General features: G+C 42.4%; 1 protein-coding gene across 4 annotated transcripts in view; it reads left to right on the top strand.

Annotated features, from left to right (window-relative positions):
* The first annotated feature begins 612 nt into the window (after positions 1-612).
* Positions 613-21621, top strand: part of LOC123770779 (serine/threonine-protein phosphatase 2B catalytic subunit 2) — a 213847-nt gene continuing 192838 nt past the window's right edge. For 2 of the 4 annotated variants that reach the window (XM_069305922.1, XM_069305921.1), the window contains exon 1: positions 613-785. In XM_069305922.1, the coding sequence (XP_069162023.1) occupies positions 728-785 (58 nt within the window). In that variant the 5' untranslated portion in view covers positions 613-727. The remainder of the gene's footprint in view (positions 786-21621) is intronic. The other 2 variants (XM_045762931.2, XM_045762930.2) reach the window with 1 other exon arrangement.

The raw sequence follows: 21621 nt of genomic DNA, 5'->3' as shown, positions 1-21621 counted from the left end.
TCCCTCAGAGCACCCTTATGGGAGTGCAGCACCCATCCCTCAGAGCACCCTTATGGGAGTGCAGCATCCATCCCTCAGAGCACCCTTATGGGAGTGCAGCACCCGTCCCTCAGAGCACCCTTATGGGAGTGCAGCACCCATCCCTCAGAGCACCCTTATGGGAGTTCAGCACCCATCCCTCAGAACACCCTTAAGTAAACCCAGCACCCATCCCTCAGAGCACCCTTAAGTAAACCCAGCACCCATCCCTCAGAGCACCCTTAAGTAAACCCAGCACCCATCCCTCAGAGCACCCTTAAGTGAGCCCAGCACCCATCCCTCAGAGCACCCTTATGGGAGTGCAGCACCCATCCCTCAGAGCACCCTTAAGTGAGCCCAGCACCCATCCCTCAGAACACCCTTAAGTAAACCCAGCACCCATCCCTCAGAGCACCCTTAAGTAAACCCAGCACCCATCCCTCAGAGCACCCTTAAGTGAGCCCAGCACCCATCCTTTTAAAGATTGGCTACTATTTGATTTGAGCGCGCATGGGCAGAGGCTCCGGAGCGTCACGTGACTGGATACCTGCATTGATTGGCCGAGGCGGCGCATGCGCACCACCCATTCACAGATAGAGCTGTTTTCGCCATTTTGGTGCAAGTTGAGTTCAGTGTGGTGACGATCGGCTTGAATCCAAGCCATCTCTGTATGTGGGTGACTAAAGAGGATTATTTATTAGTGTAAAAAATGAGTACTAACGCCAACAACACCAGCAAGGTGTCTACGACGGATAGGGTCATCAAAAGTGAGTACATAAGAGCCTTCTGTATGGATAAGTGAAGAGACCTTTTGAGAGTTCGTATATCAATGGCGGCAAAACTTGTCAGCTCGGCGACTTAACACGTCGGATTTTGAGTGGGTGAGGGACGAGGACGTGCGGGTGTGGTGGGGACGATGGGACGACTCGAGCAGGATGGCTAGGGGATAGGAATGGTGGGGATTTAGCGGCTAGGGAGGCTAGGAGACGGGTTAGAGACTTTGTCGTCTGCTTGGCATTCCTATTGGAAATTCGTCTGCTAGCTCCCCCCACAGCTGTTGATCTGTCAGCGGCGCGGAAATAGATACTGATAATGGTGTTAAGGAATCTTGGCGGCGCCAGCCTCCACGTCACACCCTCGCTAAATGAATACAAGCTAATATATATAGTGGTCCAGTTCGTATGGTCCTGTCAGGTGTTCGAACTGTTCTCCCTTTGACGAGCCTAAATACTCCCAGAGGTCGAATTGCTTTCGAACAGCTGCGTGGGGGGTGAGGTTTTAGGGACCATGGTATGGTAAGGGAAGGTGTGGTTGGGGGGTAGTGGTTGTGGTAGTGAGGTGGGCGTGGTGGTGATGGTGGTAGACTATCACCATCATCACCATCTCTTCAACTGGGCCGTGTCCGCCCTCGTCTAATAAATGATCTTAAGAAAACAAACTTAAGTTATGGGGGTCAGAGGAGGAATAAGCTTAGATTGTTTTTTTTTTTTATATAATTTATATGAACCCCTCACCCCCCTACTCTCTCACTATCCTAGGGCCCTCACTATCCTAGGGCCCTCACTATCCTAGGGCCCTCACTATCCTAGGGCCCTCACTATCCTAGGGCCCTCACTATCCTAGGGCCCTCACTATCCTTGGGCCCTCACTATCCTAGGTCCCTCACTATCCTAGGTCCCTCACTATCCTTGGGCCCTCACTATCCTTGGGCCCTCACTATCCTTGGGCCCTCACTATCCTAGGGCCCTCACTATCCTAGGGCCCTCACTATCCTAGGTCCCTCACTATCCTAGGTCCCTCACTATCCTAGGTCCCTCACTATCCTCGGCCCCTCACTATCCTAGGCCTACTCCTGTACTGAGACATTTTTGGTGGCATTGGGTCTTGGTGCCTTTTGTAGGTGTTGAGTTTGGTTAACTTGTGTTCTGTTATTTTTTGTTTTCTTGACTAGTAATTGTACTCATTCTTGTTATAATAGTGGCTTGTAACCTAAATTGGATTGGTAAACAATGTTTACACAATTATAATTTGGCATATATTTTTCTGTGTACAGGTTTATAATTGGAATATCAAGGGTTATTTTTCATAGTTCTAATGTGTGGATAAAATTGCAAGGATTTGTATGTATTTAAAGGTTGTATTAGTACAGTTTTGTCAAATGTCTTTGTGTGTGTGTGTGTGTTTATGTATGTGTGTATGTATGTGTGTGTGTGTGTTTATGTATGTGTATGTATGTGTGTGTGTGTGTGTGTGTATCCCCCTGACTGAAGATGTGGTATGTAACCCTGACATTTCCCAACCTTGTATAGTATAAATGAATGGTGTATTGATGGTGAGTTGATTTGTTTTGCCATCTAAGTTTCCACTTAACTAAGCAAAGTTTCACCAGCTAATATATGTTCAGATATTATGTGGTGTTTTGATACAGTAGAAAACTTTAAAATGTAATATAGTACAGTATGTTGATGTTTATGTACTGCACTGTTGCTGTACTTGCCTAAAAGTGGTTATGTAAGTTGACTGTAGGGAAGTGAGAGCTAGCTCCATATTCCTTGCCTGTTAGCCTTGTTGTACCTGTTGCATAATAAGTTGACTTTCCTATGCAAATTATTTGCCGTTGGTGCACTCGGGTTTATTAATAGATAACAAAGTGTGTTAAGGCTGAAACAAACAGCAGTGTGTGAATTCTTCGTATTGGGTGTACATACTGTATTTTATACATTCCAGTATAAAATTACTGCATAAAGTTCTGTATGTTAATCTTTCGGGTTTGAGGCAGATCTTGGGTCCGGATGTTGTGCTTGTTTTGGTATGTATTGGTGATTCTGAAGCTAAACGGTGTAATTTACAAAATTGTTCTATGCACAATGTCTCACAGGATGGATATTGGGTGCATAATTAATGAACTAAACTACTTTACGTAAAAGCTTTAGATCACGTTCAGGCAAAATATAATGGATATGTCAGAGAGCGTAGGATTGACTGGAGCAGAATCAAGAGTAGATCTTTGATCACGAGTGATTGAGTGAAGATCACTTCACTTTGGAGTGAAGTGCAAGCATAAATGGTTTGATTTTTTTCTCAATATACAGTAGTGTATAAATATTTGAATACAGTACCTACCATGTTGTTCATAATCTTTGCTACCATTTTTTTGTCTTCCATAATTGTATTAAAAATAAGTTATTTGTAACCCTTGTCCACTGTGTTGGTTATTTATTTGTTTTTAAACTTTCATTACTACTGTTTACTAGTATTATTAATTGTATTCATATATTCTAATGGGTTTTATTGTACAAAAAGAAGTTAGTGTTTGGCATGATTTACAAGAGCACTTAGTATACAGTATTGTACAAAAAATTAATAGTAAAGTAAAAAAAAAAATAGTAAAGCACTGGAAGCCCTTTTAGTTATTCCTATCTTCAATGTCCCCTTTTATCAGTACAATGTGTATCATGGCTTGTGAAGGTTCCCTTATCAATGGGCAAAGCTGTGTTCATTTGGCCTTCCATCTTATCAGCAAGGTTGGGTATGGCCTCCTGTGTGTTTGCTGAGAACATGCTTGTAGGCCTGTCTATTATTTTTTTTTTTGTAAATGTACTTTTGCTGTGGTCCACTGGTCTAATGTAAAAGAATTGTATTTATTTTTTTGCTCACTCGAATATTTTATAAAATTAATTGTACTTTATGAATATATAAATTGCTACTAGGATTCCCGACTTAACACCTTCTTTTGATAATTATTTAAATTAAAATAAAATGTCTTGTATATTAAGTCTACTTTAATGACTTTGGTTTGGGAATATATTTGCTTGTCTTGTAAGGTTTATACAATATTTGCATTCCATTAGATTTGGTACACATATCATCTTGCATCCTATTCCAACTGTCTACTCTTATTGCTATTTAAAAATTGGCATTTGTGTTCTGTCCTAAATAAAAAAATTTGTTGTCCTCAAATGGCAACTGTATTTGTATCGGTGAGGAAATGCAATGTCTCAAAGCCCCAACTCAGGCTAGGCAAGCTATCAGATACCTGATGGGGTGGATCCCGAATTAGTTGTACTAAATAATAATAATAATAATAATAATCTTTATTTAGGTAAGGTACATACATAAAGAGATTTACAAAGCTTGTTGGCTTTATAGATAGAGCTAGTACATACAATGCCTAAAGCCACTATTACGCAAAGCGTTTCGGGCAGAAAGTCATGTACAGTCATGTACTAGTCATGTACAGTACTGTATACAGTTGAATTTGTGAACAGAGCTGGCTTCACACTGTTACCCACAGCTCATTTTGCTTAATTACTACACAATAATTCACTGATGGATTCTTTACAGTGCTGTACGTATGTCCCCACCCTTATTTGTTTTTACCTGATTTAAAATTTCTAACTGTGGCATTGCAACCTGTTCCCACCCATTCTAAACACTAATCCTGTCTATGTCGCAGAATATTTTTGTCATTGTGATCAATCCTACTGGTTATTCTTTTCTAGTGATGTAAGGTATTTAGCCTGTCCCATTCCTTTTTAGTCAGATGACAGTTTTTTGGCATATCTATGGACTTCTCAATTTTACTGCACTCATTGAAGGTTTTGTTGCTGCATAGGCCTAGCCTGCTTGCCCTTATTACAGATACCTGTAGTTATAATTGCTTAGTGATTTCTCCTGATAATTACCTTACCTTTATTACAGATCTCGCATAAGTTGTGTAGTCCTACTGTGTTCTGAATGTGTTTTATTCAAATTTTTTAAATCTCTCATCTTATTCGTTAAACTCGAATATAGTCTCTTATGTTCTCCAGTTTATTGGCCTCTGACTTAAGATATTGTAAGTGTTATGTCCATTCTTGGAACATCGGATTAACTTGAATTTACCTGAAGGGGTCATTCTCTAGTTGCTTTGATGGGGACAGGAAGTGGGCAGCTTATCAAAGGTCCCTATTTTTTTATAATTTTTTCCAGCTGGATTTTGAACAGCAGAAATATTTTGGCACTCGATGAACTTGCTCTCCCTTGTTGTGTGGTACATATGGTCTCCTTTCATGTTAAAACCCTCATTGTCTGGTGCATCTAGGGTCTAATTCCAGCCAGTATATTTGTAGACTTATTCTGCTTATTAGTCTTGCAGTAGGCCCATTTTGTAGTAATTCTTTGCCATTGTTCTCCTCCATTTTATGTTACAGTATCTGAAAATACTACCCTCTAGGAAGCTGTTTGGGATGGTTGTTTACAAAGAGCAGAAATGGCATGCGACCTATAACTAATATTCCTGCAATTCTGTGTCCCTCTTTAGATTATTTTTCCTTCATATTGGTTTACTGTACTGGTTTCTGGCCTAGTTTTAATAAGGTCAAGCCTCCTAATATGTTATGTATTGGTGTTCAAATTCGATTATAAATTACAGTATCTTACCTTTCTGGAAACACATCATATGTGAAATAAGAAGTTATTTTTAAAATTACACTAATTTCATTTTCTATAGATGGAAGGTTTCCTAGTAAGATATTAGCCAAACTATGTAGGTTGCTAGATGTACAGGACCGAGCTAAGCATCCAACCTGCTGTATGCCAGCATCTAGAGTCCTAGGCATATTCCCTTATGTCAGAAATTTTGCTAGCATACCATGAATATTATGGCCTATATTGAACCCCTCGTTATTTCAATACTACAGGTATTGGGTAATATTTCTGTACCTAATAATGTGCCAGGTTCTGAAGTGTCTGGTCACAAGTGGTGCTAAACACCTGTTAACCCTGGCTGGACTTTGGCACTGAATGTTGATGGCTCATTCCATGGTTTATAATGTGTTTAGGCTGGATTTACCTTCTCTGATGTATCGAGACTACAGTAGTTACGAAGTTTCTATCCAGGTGTCCCACTTGTAGGCCTTGTCTATCTTAAGATTTCCCTTATTTACATGGTATACATCAGATTCTGGGCATAGGCTCGTAGCCTTGTTAAATGCTTCATTCTGTTCGTCTTTGCACCTTTCCTAGTTTAGTTGTGCTTCTTGAGATGTGGCACTATACAAATGCTGAATATTCCAACGTTGGTCTTGCAAAGGTCGTGAATGATTTCTTTAATATTTCACCACCCATGTATTAGTGATTTTAAAGTTGGAAAGCATAGCTTATGCTCCTTGCATAATTTTCTTTGTGATCCTCAGGTGCCTGTTCTGTTTTTTATCCAGAACTATCACAAGTCTTTAAAATCTTTTTCACCTAATTGATAGGTTGTGTGTGGCCTATTTTCTCCTACATTCCATAACATGGCATTTATTTACATAAATTCCATTTGCCAAGTGTTGCTTAATTAATACTTGTAATGACAAGGGCATGACAAGTGTCTTAAGTTTCTTATTTTTCCACGTAGCTTGGCATTATCAGCAAACATGTTCGTATAATTCTATATTCCTTCCAGTGGATCGTTTATATAGACAATGAACATTACTAGTGCTAGAACTGAACCCTGTGGTAACCCATTGATAACACTTCTTGAGTCAGATATACAGTACTGTGTTTCTTCTGATTACTGGCCTCAGTTTTCTGTTAGAAGTGCGCGCACGTGCGTGCCAATCTTTGCCGAAGCCCTAATTAGAGTAGGTTGGGTTTTCAATAATTTCTCACTTTCTATGCTCTCGCCTTCCTCCATAATTTTTTGTTTTAAGATCCACATTTTCCTTTATGCAGGTTCAGTTTTGTGTAATTTTTTGGGTTAAACATGTTGACCTTTCAATATGGTAATGTAATTAACCAGCAGAAAGATGAGCGAGTTGCAGAGGTAGGCCTAATGCTTGCCACCTGGTGTTGGCCCCCTTTTGAATCAGAGAATACAATACTGTATTTTTAACCCAAATTACTGTACAGTACTTGAATATCTGGCAATTGTTTCCTTGTGCCCCATTTTCAACCATCATGAGACTCTAAACCAAATATATGCTCAACCAAAGTATTTCCCATACCCATAAAGTACACAGTTGGTATTTTAGGAACTGGATTAAGGTACAAATATAAAATTATAAGAAAAAAATCTTGCAAGGCATAAAGATGTCTTTTTAACCATGTGTGTAATTCTAGGAATTTTTCCAATAGGAATTTAAACAGTTTAAAGTATACTTGAGTGAATTATTAAGAATGCAATAAACACTAGCTGGTTGCAACATTTTAGTTAGGGTGATCGGTATAGTAATGGTTTTGTTCAGAGTAATAAACTTGTCCTTGTCGGACAGTGTGTACGAACTGTCTGGAAATGGATAGCTTATACTGTACGTACCATTTTAACAACTTATCACAGTAGGCTGTTTTAAAAACGGCTTGACACTTGAACAGTTTTGTAGGAATTGCAGACTTTCTGCATGATACAGTAGTTTTTTCAGCCAAATAAAATTGAATTGTCAACACGGTAAATATTTTTCAACATGCAGGTTTTATCCAAGAGATTTTGTGGTTTAAAACTGGTAGAGAATAGAAGTTGGGATTCTGATGTGAGAGATCAGTTGAACTTGGCTGCTTGCATCTCTTGTCGCCCCTGTTTTCCTAGAAACATCTACAGCCTGGTACTTGTGTAAAGGAAGAAATGTATATGGTTTATCTCTCGGAATGTTCGGTAATATGTATGTTTGTGATGTGTCTATATATGTATGAACACGTTGTACTGATCGGGGTGAGAATAGCTTGAGCTACCTCATCCCTTTGTGTATTTTACTCCAATAAACTTATTTAAATTAATACAGCCTGGGGTAGGGTGGTGTCGGGTTTGTGGTGAGACGCCTCTTCTGAATAATCAGTTTATATAGTGTCAAGACATCTACCTCGCATATACTACTTGTATGCCTCTAAACAGGTGCTACTTTAAGATCTCAGCTTCTTATTTGCGGTGAGAACCTCGCTGTAATGCCGGGGGTTAATTGGCAGTTATTTGTGGATGACATTTTGACGGATGACTCGGGTTGGTTTAGTCAAGTTGTATGAATGCCTCATGCGGTGTGTAAATCTTTCATATCACACATCCTTTGGCTGAATACTGCATTCTGTGTTGCAACTCTGGATATTTCGAAATGCTTATGACACGGTATAATATGTAGAGATCCATTGAATGTGGAACATGACAATAGGTCATAGGAAGATCATAGGATTAAAACCCCCATCATTACATGAAGGGGTCGTGGGAAGATGGTCATGCCGGGGGTTGTCTAGTTAAATTAATTTGAGTTAACTAATTTATATGCGAGCCACAATTCTGGAGCTTGGACGAAACACCTGTGGTATACGCTGGGCCTGCATTTGTTTCACTACCCAGTTACTGTACCTCGTGTACGTAAGTTACAGTAAGTAGCTCGTACCATAAGTTGTCAGAAAGGATTCTTATGTACGAAACGGTGTTACCTACTATAAATGTTTGAACAAATCCGGTAAAAGGTAAATTGATAATAATTTTAAACATTGAGCGGGGGAAAGTAAAGCTTGGGACATAATGCTTTGCACGGATTTGACCTCCGACCCCTCTCGATATGATTGGCTCGAACATTTCCCCTAACATGTAATTACTGGATGTAAAGAAAACGCCTCGTGTACCTTACAGCGACGCAGTGATTGTTATTGCGAGACCCAGTGTGTTCAGTGCAGGATGTTGCCCCTTCTCCCACATTGTTCTGGCCTGTGGTGCGGGACGCTGGTGTACCAAGCCTCGGGCGCCTTGTGAATTTTTTCAAATTGTTAATTGGGTTGGAAAATGGCTCTCGCTTGAAGATTGTAGGCTACTGAAGCGAGTTCAGCAACACCTGGTTTTCTGCAACTTCGGATAGCACAGTTTCTTTGTAGAATGTGGACTGGAAATAATTTTTTTTATTCGCTATGTACCTAAAGATATAAGCTGGAAGGCAAGGGTCGTAAAGTTTGCTTATAAATAGGACGGCAAATTAGACAACGCAACTTGTCCATGTTGCAGTACCTGGTTGATACCTGGTTGATGGGGTTCTGGAAGTTGTTCTACTCCCCAAGCCCAGCCCGAGGCCAGGCTTGACTTGTGAGAGTTTGGTCCACTAGGCTGTTGCTTGGAGCGGCCCACATACTCACCACAGCCCGGTTGGTCCGGCACTCCTTGGAGGAATCCAAGCCTGGAGAACATAGCCAACATCTGCTGTTATACAGCCATTGCAAGATGGTGGAAAGCTTTCTACCTTTTAATGTATTTCATTTCTCGTTGGCGGTGACGAAAATAAATTTAGATACCAAAGGGGCATCAGTTTTGATGGCCCTTTGCATCGAAACGCTTGACTCGTTTTAAAGGTGGAAATCTAGAATAGGCCATTGGATTCCAAAGTATGTGTGTAAGGGTAATCGCATCATCTTGAGGTTACCTTGAGATGATTTCGGGGCTTTTTAGTGTCCCCGCGGCCCGGTCCTCGACCAGGCCTCCACCCCCAGGAAGCAGCCCATGACAGCTGACTAACACCCAGGTATCTATTTTACTGCTAGGTAACATCATGGTTGAAGAACTGCGAAATATTGACAACTAAGACGTACACAAATGGTACTATATATTGTACTTCTTTTAGTTGTAGATAAAGTTTCGCCTTTAGCCTTTATAACATTTTTGTATGCTTGATAAAGCGTCTTTTACAGTCGCAATGCTGCAATGCTTCCGGCAAATAGCCAGCCTACTCTCATCCTGGCATTTTTCTGTATAATCACACTCCACGAGGCTGGCTCGGAGTAGAAGAACTCTTGAAACCCTCTTCAGGTAACAGGAGCGTGAGCTGCCACCTTGAGGGTGGGTGGGTGGGCTCCGGGATGAACGAACGAACGAGTGTGGATGGAAGGGGCCGATGATGAATAGGGAAACCAGAGGTAAAACGTTTAGATATTGAACAAGGTACTAGTTTATTGTATAAAAGTAACATCCAGCAGGTGGTGGGGCGTGTTGCAATATTCCTTAGTGTCACCACCTACATCACATCCAATATTAATTAATATCTTGAAATCTTGTAATTATTTATCCACGTTTAAAATTGGCTGAGAAATACAGACGGTACTGAACTTATGGATACGCATTTCTCGCTCTCGAACCCATTGTTGATGTGACGACTTGTATTGAATTTTGTAACTTTGCTAAATGAACTGTGGGGTTCAGTCCCTGAGCCCATTATGTGCCTCTGTAACCCTTTCCACTACCACCCACAAGATGGGTATGGGGTACATAATAAATGAACTAAACTAAAAACAACTCGCTGCCTCGTGTATTTCTTCACACTGAGACGAGCTCTATTACATGGCTTGAGGACGTGCAGGTATTCTCAGGAACACGAGGCTAATTTATCCTGTCTATTCTTGTCAGTCTTTGTCTGCGGGTGTGGCCTTTTTTGTTTACCATCAGCTTGTGGTTGTCTGCTCATGCGGTAATTACAGCTTGTATTTACTTGTGTAGTGAAGGCATGCAAGTCTTCACTATGTGGAGCTAATCATGGTGTCCTCTAATTAAGAGTCGAATGTTATTAAAATATTGGATATGTGTGTAGTTAGAGTAATATTTTGTTATCCCTTTCGTGCCTAACGTTATTTGTTAGAGAAAGTAAGTGTAACTAATTTTTAGGCCAATTTCCCCAATATCTTGTCTAATATAACTATTTATCAGACTTTGGTTTACAAAGTATGACGCCAGGCCTAAATGGCACGGGTTGAAGTGGAAAATGCCAATAGTGATATTTATTTATTTATTTATTTGTATTTATATATATATATATATATATACAAGAAGGTACATTGGGATTGTGAGGATACATAGCCTAGTAAGTACATTCTTGTAAAGTGACTTGTACGAGCAGCGTTTCGGGCAGGTCCTTAATCTAAGAAAATTTTAAGCGGGTAAATACTAGCAAAATTTATAAAAATGTTACATAGCAAGAAAAAAATAAAAGGTGAGAGAAAATTGTAGGTATATTAAAGGACATAGGTAGCACATATTACTTTGTCAGGTGACAGCCTCGTGTTCATGGTTGCTTTAGCCAGCCTAGACGCCTCTTTAGTTTGCATGGCTTCGTTCTTGGACACTTGGTTTGCCTAGACTCAATTGCCTTGTCAACCGTGAATTATTTAGACGCAGAGAACGGCACACATATGGCAATTTTTAGTGATGTAATGTGTGAGAGTAATGAGGTGCGGGTGTTAGCATGCAGCCAGTCGCTATAGATTTTTGTGTAGGTAGAACTAGTGTGGCAGTTAACAAAGGGAGCGTGGTTATTATCGTGCACTATTAATGTGAGCTGGAAAACTGACCACGGAGTGTTTCAACACACGACTTTTCTTGAAACGAGTTAATTTGGTAGTTTTGAGCCGCATAAGCCTAATGTTTTAGGTATTTATTGTAAGTGGTTTTTATTGCATTTTGTAATCGTTTAGTAATTAAAGAGTACAGGAATATATTCTGTATCGTACACAATTCAGTTTTAGCTCTGTTGTGTACGTGATGGTTGAGTTGAGGAGGGGTTAGACACGTAGGAGCCAGGAGGAGGAGTGAATATATGAAGGAGAGATTAATTTTTAAACAAGTCATATCATTATTTACGTTGTCAGATGTGCTTGGGGGTAAGAAGCCGGGAATACCTTCCTCAGCCTTATCTAATATAGCGAGGCGGTGTGTAAGGGAGGAAGAGGGTTGCTTATTGGGGTGGTGATAGTGTATCAGACACGAATGTGTGGGGCGGAGTGACAGGGTGTGGAGAGGTCTGGAGTTACCGAGGACAAGGCCTCCAGGAAAGTCAATTACACCAGCCTGATGATACATTAATTATGACATCTCGCCACCTTAAAAAAGTGTGTATCGATCCTGGCGGGCGGGCGGGCGGTAGTTAGAGGAAAACCCCAGGTGGTGGGGGTTGGGTGGTGATTGTATAAAGAGGGGTGCATGATGTAGTGGGGAGGGTGATGGTTGTCGTGTGTCGCAACTCCACGCTACAGTATAATGGACAAGTGGTTGTGGTGGTGAGGAAGCTTGGGCGGACCACCACCACCACCCCCCCCCTCCTCCTCCCCATGTTCAAGGTTCCCAATTTATTCATAGTTGACACGAACCATTTTCACCCAATAAATCTGATTTCACATCTGCTTCTTATCTCGCACTCTCTGCTTCACTTGACCACCTGGTTTTTCTCACACCTGACTTCCACTAATGACCGTGCAGACCTTTCCCATCTGCTCCTATCCTGACACTTTCCCCCCTCCCATCTCTTCCCACCCTCCCACCTCCTCTCTGCGCACATGCCTTGTCTTTCTACCCACCCTGTCTTCCCTTCCCACCTTCCCTTCCCTTCCCTCTGTGCACTTGCCTTGGTATTCTCCTTCCCTCCACGCACCTCGGCCCCCCCCCCACCACCCCTCTCCCATCTGCACGTGACCAATTAATTTTTACTAGAGTAAAAACTGTGACGTACCAAATGCTTATAAATAACTAAAAGTTGGGGGGGGGGGATATCCGGTGTTGCCCGGGTCTGTCTATTTCTCCCATCTATCCACTTATTTATCCATCTACCTATCCGTCTACACAAGTCAGAGGCCGGGCTTGGGGAGTAGAAGAACTCTCAGACCCCCATCAAGCAGGTATCTACACATCCATCTGTGCATCATGTATTGACTGGTCGGGGTAGCCAGAATGGAAAAAGGGAAGAGCGTGCCAGGGAGTCGCATTCAGACCCCCACGACGGGTTTTTGGCACTGCCTGCCAGCTACACACTTACATATTTTCATAAGGGACGTTTCAAAAAAAAATTCTAGAGTAAAATACCATTATTCGCTGATCTTGAAGAAATGAACACACTTTCTGCTATTCATAATTTGCCCGCACTCTTATAAAATAATGATCCTTCCATAGCTTTAAATGTATCTAAAGTCATGCCCCTTTTCTCAGAGTAAAAGGGTCACTTTTATTTTTTGTTTGGTATTTCACACAGCTAAATTCCCCGTACCAGCTGACCATTCACAGATTAGACAATTATATATTTTTTTAGATGGGAGGTAGGTTGAATAGAGGGATCGATCGATTGATGGAAAGATGCTGTAGATGTTCATCCTGTCCCCCAGACCATTTCCCCCTGCCAATTTGGGCAAAGCTAGCACCAAGCATCTGGCCTCCAGCTCTCACACATTCTCTTGTAGTGTAGATTAATATATTTCTTGGATTAGTCTCGTTTGTATATAGCGGTGCATTCCAGTTTATATGACTAATGTTTGCCAGGGTGCTTAAAGAATGCAAAGAGGAGCTTTGCGATCCACTGTTTACCATATTTAATAAATCATTAGAGTCGGGCAGAGTGCCAGAGTCGTGGAAGGTTGCTAATGTGGTGCCAATTTTTAAGAAAGGAGATAGATCACTTGCATCAAACTATCGGCCAATTAGCCTAACGTCTATTGTGGAAAAGTTACTTGAATCGATAATTGCAAATACCAATCGTTTTCATCTTGAAAAACAAAAATTAATAAACGAGTCACATGGTTTTACCAATGGCCGTTCATGTTTAACAAATTTGCTATCTTTTTATTCCAGCATTGTTGAGGCAGTTGATAATGGTAAGATTTGCGATGTTGTGTACCTTGACTTTAGCAAAGCTTTTGATACAGTACCACATGAAAGACTGCTTATAAAGATAAAGGCTCATGGTATTGGGGATGCTATATTAAGTTGGATTAGGGCATGGCTATACCGAAGGAAACAGAGTTAGTTATGGTTATCTTCTTGAGGTTATCTTGAGATGATTTCGGGGCTTTAGTGTCCCCGCGGCCCGGTCCTCGACCAGGCCTCCACCCCCAGGAAGCCAGCTGACTAACTCCCAGGTACCTATTTACTGCTAGGTAACAGGGGCATTCAGGGTGAAAGAAACTTTTGCCCATTTGTTTCTGCCTCGTGCGGGAATCGAACCCGCGGCACAGAATTACGAATCCTGCGCGCTATCCACCAGGCTACGAGGCCCCCATAGGGGTAAGTTAAGAGTGGCAAAATGTTGTAAGTGGAGTGCCTCAAGGCTCTGTCTTGGGACCTCTGTTGTTTATAACACACAGTACATAAATTATTTAGGTTCAGGTTTGAGTAGCAACATTTGGTAATTTGTCGATGATACAAAAATCGGTAGGGAAATTAACTCTGAAGAAGACTCGCATAAAGAAAGCTTAAATTGCATTCACTGGAAAGGCGAAGGGTTAGGGGTGACATGAAAGAGGTTAACAAGTGGTTGAATGGACATAACAAAGGGGATATTAATAGAGTATACCTTTGTTCTTATGTTCTTAGCATCCCTTCCCCCCCCTTCTCTCACCCCCCCTCCCCCCCACCAATGAGGTCTGTTTCAAGCGTAGTTATACCTGGATTTTTCTGCCGTCTGTAACACTGCATTTCGCCTCGCTGGTCTTCCCAATGAGGCAGATTGCCTTTGCCCTGCCTGCCTGCCTGCCTGCCTGCCTGCCTGGGCTTGCTGAATATAGACTTGTATCGAGAAGGTCACACAAGTGAGGTTGTGCCAGATATGATTATTATTATTACAACTTCCACATATTCTCCCCCTCTGTCCCTTCTCTTCCCCTTTTCCCCCCACCTTCCCTTCTCTCCCCCCCACCTTCCCTTCTCCCCCCCCACCTTCCCTTCTCCCCCCCCACCTTCCCTTCTCCCCCCCCACCTTCCCTTCTCCCCCCCCACCTTCCCTTCTCCCCCCCCCACCTTCCCTTCTCCCCCCCCACCTTCCCTTCTCCCCCCCCCACCTTCCCTTCTCCCCCCCCACCTTCCCTTCTCCCCCCCCACCTTCCCTTCTCCCCCCCCACCTTCCCTTCTCCCCCCCCACCTTCCCTTCTCCCCCCCCCACCTTCCCTTCTCCCCCCCCCACCTTCCCTTCTCCCCCCCACCTTCCCTTCTCCCCCCCCTTCCCTTCTCCCCCCCCTTCCCTTTCCCCCCCCTTCACTTCTCCCCCATATCACCACGGTACATGAGCAACATTTGAAGAACATAAGAACAAAGGTAACTGCAGAAGGCCTATTGGCCCATACGAGGCAGCTCCTATTTATAACCTCCCAATCCCACTCTGTTACACCCCATCCTCTCTCTTCCACCTGATTGTAGGGCGATGGGAAAGAACGGAAACAAAACGTGTGGGCCTGATTAGTTTTGATGTGTTTGAGGACGTGCTTCAATTTGGTGGATTGGTTAGGGTGAGGGGAGATTAGCTTTGGGGATCAGGGTGTGGGAATAGCTGTATGGTTTGATGGTGCTTTTGGTCTAATTGATTGGAAGTTTTATTTTTCAAGCGTACACGGTCGCATGTATTAGATTGACTGGTTAATTCAGTTGGATCAGTTCTTTGTTGGGAGGTAGTGTCGCATTAAGACAAGATGAACATAAGAGCAAAGGTAACTGCAGATGGCCTATTGGCCCATACGAGGCAGCTCCTATTTATAACCACCCAATCCCACTCATATATACATGTCCAACCCACGTTTGAAACAATCGAGGGACCCCTATCGCATTAGGAGTGATTCCTGATTGGCTCTCGTGACCTGGGTCAGAGGCGTACAGTTTTATATCTTAGTTCAGTGGATGAAACGTTAGCAGTTGTCTTGGCGATAATGAATAAAAATAAATAAATATTAGTTTTTCTAAAGTGGAAGATGGTGAGCTATTGAGTGGGGTTATTCTTTTGCTTCTCTTATCGGATACTTATATATAGCCATGCATTCTTCGAAGATTACTCATTTAAATGGTTATGTATATTAGATATAGATTTTATTTATCGCGCTGGTTTTATTCCCATACTTGGACAGGGGCTCTGGAGTTATTCTACGCCCCGAGCCTGGCCCTGGCTCTACATCTGATGACTTGGTCCAACAGGCTGTTGCTGTTGCAACTGCCCGTAGGCCCACGTATCCACTACAGCCTCCGATTGGTCAGGCACTTCTTGATAGAATGTATCACATTGTTTCTTGAAGTCCACCTTTGTTCCGGCAATATTTCTAATGCTTGCTGGGAGAGTATTGAACAGCCGTAGACCTCTGATGTTCCCATTTGTTTGGGATGAATTTGACGCCTTGACTTACGTATTTCAGCATATTCACCCGAACGTTCCATTGAACTCCAAATATTGCTGAATCATTTCCACAAAGATTTGTAGCGAGTCTGCACCAGGGAGGTCAGTAGCCTAGGTCCTAGACTTTGCACCAGATTTGTCCCCCCACCACCGCCTAGGACTCTGGATAAGAAAATGATCACAAATTGCCAAACTTTGTGACCAGAGATGGTTTCGTTACTATCTGGGCTAATGTAGGTGGCGAAGGGGGAGGGGGATGGCTTAGCCTTGTTCACCGATCGAAGATGGCGCCTTTGTTGTTAACACGGAGCTCAAACTGCCGCTGGTGGTCCTTTAAAAAAATATTTCCTTTTACAATTGATAAGGTTGCGCGTGCTGCAGTGGGGGAACAGACTGGGACTCCACAAGTGGGCATGGGCAGCAAGTGACACTCTGTAGCTGGCCATGTTAGGAATGAAGACTGCCCCCCAGTCCTCCCCTGTCCTCCCTTGTCATCGCTCGAGGCGGAGTGTTTCCACATTGGGACTTATCCATTCACTCGGTTTTGGTTTCAGTTTGTCCAGTCTCCTGGTTCAACCCTCTCTTCTCGCTCTGGTGCATGTTGGGAGCATTATCTAAGAGTCCCTTGTATTAAAATTGTACTACAGAGCATTTCTTTCGCGAAGATTTAAGTCATTGTATTGATTTCAGACGAGTGTGGTTTTGTGCGCTGTTGAAAGTGTTTATGTGCGTGCAGTTTTTTTATATATTTTATTTGTCCCCGATAAATATACTCTCTATACTCTGGTCTAATAGTGAAATTACTGACTCCTAAAGGCATGAAAGCGCTAGTATAAAAAAACCATGATTTGTTTATATCCAAAACCTATGTTTATGGGCAGCACAAAACGTGGACCAGACTGTGCGACACAGTGGTTGCCAGGATCAGGTTGGGTTACCGTTACCTGTGGCAGGTGGCTACAGTTACCTGTGGCAGGTGGCTACAGGTGACGGGTCTCCCAATCCTGAGCACTCCAGGTGCAATCTCTGTGAGCAAGAACTCTCTCGCACATACTACATTACTGAATGTCCATATATTAGACCATTCAGACCCGTTGGTATGAGGTACCTGGTGCTTTGCAATTTATTAACTCGTGTTCTTGAGTATATCCTTATAATGCATATAGAAGGCATGTATCAAAGTATAGTTATGTCTTGGCATAATCTTCAAGATTATGCCCATATTTTATGGGCATAATCATTTGACCGTTATGGGTCAAATTTATGTCCTTCCAATTTACTGTTACTCTTAAACTTCATATTGGTATACAGTTATTAAAGTTTACAACCGGAAAACTTCAACATATAAAGATCCATAAAAAGATATTTCATATGGTGAATTTAATAAACTATTTTGATACTGTGTCACTTACAGGCTCAAATATCTAAATTATTTGTATGTAAAGCCATTTCTATGAAATTGCGGGATCAGCGTTTATCACGCTGAGAGACGGGACCAATATTAACCTCATGCCACATCAATCCTTCGATTTGTCAAAACTAAGGTTATCTCCATATAAGCTTTCGTGTCTTGGACATCATCAAAGCGCAAGTCTACACATTAGCTTTGATGTATAATTCTAAGTGCGGTGGTTATACAACAACGCGTTCTGAGGTTTGGAGTAGTCAGACTGCTTCCTACACGAGTGAGGAAAATTAAACTCGTCCACCCAGAGTGCTTATGCGAGCCTCGCACTTGGTTGGACTAAGAAGCTGTGTGTGTGGGTGTGGTTGGGTGTGGGTGTGTGGTTGGGTGTGGGTGTGGGTGTGTGGTTGGGTGTGGGTGTGTGGGGGGGGGGAGGAAGAAGGGGGACGAGGCAAGAATGGTGCACAGTCGGCCAAACGTAGAGCATTACCGGTGTACAAAATATCTTAAGTATACGGCACAAGACAATATGAAAGTTATTTTGGGACACCGCCTCGTGTAGGGTGTCTCCGTCTGTCGTTCCCCCTTTCCCGTCCGGTTTTTGTTTTCCTTCTGTTTTGACAGTACACGAGAGTACTGAAACAAGGAGAGAGATAAATGACGCCGGGGCAAAAGCTGGGAGGGCGCTAGAGTTTGAATTCTGTGAATGCTGTTCGGTAAAAATTTGACCAAGGTGTTATATAAACACGGGCTTTTTGGGGGGATAGCCATCTGTTATCGTGTTAGGGAAGGAGGCTGGGTGGGGAGGGTCCTTGCTAACTTCTCGCAGACCCATAGCCGTAATTAGAGGCAGCTTAGTCAGTCATTTGTTATCCCTAGTTTGTGATTTGTTTATATGTATGTATTAACACGTTGTACTGAACGGGGTGAGAATAGCTTGAGCTACCTCATCCCTTTGTGTGTATTTTACCTCGATAAACTTATTTCAATTTCAATCTCTAGTGTTTAGTATAATCATTTAGTGTTTTTTTAATATCTTGTAATTATTAAATATTATCCCTTCTATAATGTGGAGAGTGGCGTTTTGTGTGCATTGGTTGGGGAAAGGTTGTCGTTGTTGTTTAAGATTCGCTACTTGGAACAAGAAGTTCCAAGTAGCACGGGCTATGGTGAGCTCGTAGGTTGGGAAAAGGGATTGGCAGTAGTGAGATAGATGCTGGGTTAGGGGATTAATCGTGTTGACTAGGGGAGGGGAAGGGGGAAGCAAGCAAGCAAGCAGGACTACAAAGAGCCCAGACAAGTGTGTGGAGCAGCAGCAGCAGTAGCAGCCTAAGCTGTTGGTGGTGGCGTTTGGCCACAGCAGCAGCAGCACCTCTCTGGCTTCTGTGGCATGACGCCTTCCCATCTAGTTTAAATTAATACTTTATTTTATTTTGTTTTGTTTATTCTTCGTGTTTGTATTAACTGGATTAATTTGCGTACTTCGTATCTTGAATATTTTGTTGTAAAGGGCGCCAATGGGTTATTAATTGTCTTATTCGCATGCTTGCTTGCTAAGATTATCTGCCTCTATTAAATATCCCAATAAATTTAGCCTACTCATTTATCTTCCTTGAACGATTGTTAAGAGTTTGGATCAGTCACACAAATCGACCATTACGTTTGTCTAGGTCGTCTCCACCTGTCGCCACACAATGGCTTTAAATTAAATAACATCTTTTTAGGGGTAAGGCCTAAAGTATTGAATTTGATATTAATTTTTTTTATAAGCCTGTTATTCCTTGCAGTAAATACTATAATAAAATCCAGTGTGTGGCAGATGGTGTGAAGTAAGTATAGTAACTTGCGATACCATATCTGATTTTATTACTAGATCTCTAATATATCGTTGTAAGAATTGATTTAAAATTGGTATATATTAGGCCTAGACTTCCCTGACTGCTTTGGCCTGAGAAGTAGGCTACCGCGCAACTGAATTGGAGCATACTTGAGATTTGAAATGTTTCAGAATTTCCAGCAGGTCTAATTTTTCATGTTAAGTAATACTTGACGGAATACAACAGGAAGTTAACAAAAGGAAGACAAGAATTCAACATTTCTGGTTTGCAAATAGCGTATGTGTATATAAAACCTAAACTTAAGGGTGTAAATTTAGTCAGGCGAGTCTGGTCCCCCCTGCTCGTCCTCTTCCCCCCCTTCTCCCGTTTCTTAGTCGAGGGTAGAGTAAGGTTACATTGTTCTTCATGCTACGATCACCCGTCTCCGTATACAAGGTGCTACTCTAACAGCCATGCCATGAGATTGTCAACACTGTTGCTTGATAGTTTTTTCTCTTAATACCACCACCCTCCACTCCCCCCTCCCCCAGAACCTGATTCATTGCCCATTGATGCTAATATCAGTAATGCTCTCTAGTCTCTCCCTTCGCTTGCATTTCCTTTTTGGCTTTGTTGCAGGTAGAGAGAGAGAGAGAGAGGGGGGGGGGGAGTGTAGAGTTTGGGTGGAGATCATAGCAAGGTTGGCAGGTTCCCAGAGTAGCTGAATATTTTTCTTAAGAGGATACTTATGTTGTGGAGAGAGCCAAGCAATGCGTTGTGTGCTCCCTCGTCTCTCCTACACCCTCTTGCCAAAATAGACGGGTCGTCCTCCCCCGCTCTCTCTTCCCCCCAGGCAAATGTGATGCGAGAATTAGTTCAGTATCTGATGAGTCTTCGCGGGAGGTTTGGGAGGGGCGGGGGGCCGTGGTTGGGGGGAAGCTGGGGGAGGGGGGATGTGGTTGGGGGAGCTGGGGAGGGGGGATGTGGTGGGGGGGGGGGTGAAGCTGGGGAGGGGGGGATGTGGTTGCAGGGTACCAATAGACTAGTCATGTGCATCAGTTTTCAAAATGATCACCATGCTGGGGTTCGGAGATGACTCCTGGTTCTGCAAACGGGTCTGGGAGAGTACATACATTTACCCCTCTTCCATGGCCCCCTTCCTCCTCTTCCTTCCCCCTCCCTCCTCTTTCTTCTTTATTCTAGTTGGTCGACGTTCAGTCCCAGACCGTCCTATTGGTTGGCCACTATTCCTTTCATTCGTTCTAGCCCTTTCAAGTTCTATATAGTTACAATAGCCGAGCGCTTTCTCCTCATAATTACCTTCTTACCCCCCATCTTCTTTCCCTCATCTACACTATCACTTACCTCTATCACTACAAAAACATCTAACACAGCCGCAATCCGTAAAATCGAAGGGGGAAAATTGGGGACGGTTAAAGGACATTATAATTGTTATTTTTTAAATATGGCAACATCTGGGCACAGTTTGTTATTACAGAACATTTATATTTGAGTCATGTGTTGCGACGTCTTCGTGGGTGGGGGGGTAATGTTGGCACTGTATCACTTGGCACCGTTTTCTTTGACACCAAGCCCCGAGTGTCCATGCTGTGCACGTACCCAACAGCAATTACTATGAAAAATTGGATGAAGCTAGCTCCAAATATCTGATCTTAAACACATACATACGAAGTTTATTTACAGTATAGGTGTACTTATCATACATGTATGATTGCACTCAACCGTACATATGTATATCGGGGTAAGTTACATATTATGCAGCATTGTCATGGCACCTTCAGTTTGAGAAGTACAAGTTGATCTCGTTCTTAAATTGTTGGCAACTAGAGGAGACCTGCTCACAAAATGCAAAATACAGAGTGGCATTGTCATATATCATGCATCTGTTATCCGTAATTTTGATAATCCACTCGGTATTTTTTATATTTTGATAATGTCGCCCATGGTTAGCCTTTTTCTTCACGATTTTAAGATACATTTCTTTCTCTTCATAGTTTTGTTCTGTTTCTGTCGCCAATTTTGGTACAAACCTCTTAAGAGTTGCGGGTGCCAACTTCTTTCATAGTTTGAAGACAAAATAAGACGATTAAATAGAATATAGATGTATAGAAATCTGGCGGGGCCTAGGAACCTGGGGCTAGATTCACGAAAGCACTTACGCAAACACTTACGAACTTGTACATCTTTTCTCCATCTTTGGCGGCTTTGTTTCCAATTATTAAACAGTTAATGAGCTCAGAAGCACCAGGAAGCTGTTAATAATAACAACAGTTGAATGGGAGGTTTTCATGTT

This window comes from Procambarus clarkii, chromosome 56 (genome assembly GCF_040958095.1).
Source record: "Procambarus clarkii isolate CNS0578487 chromosome 56, FALCON_Pclarkii_2.0, whole genome shotgun sequence".
Taxonomy (NCBI): domain Eukaryota; kingdom Metazoa; phylum Arthropoda; class Malacostraca; order Decapoda; family Cambaridae; genus Procambarus; species Procambarus clarkii.
This window is presented reverse-complemented; position numbering and strand designations above follow the sequence as displayed.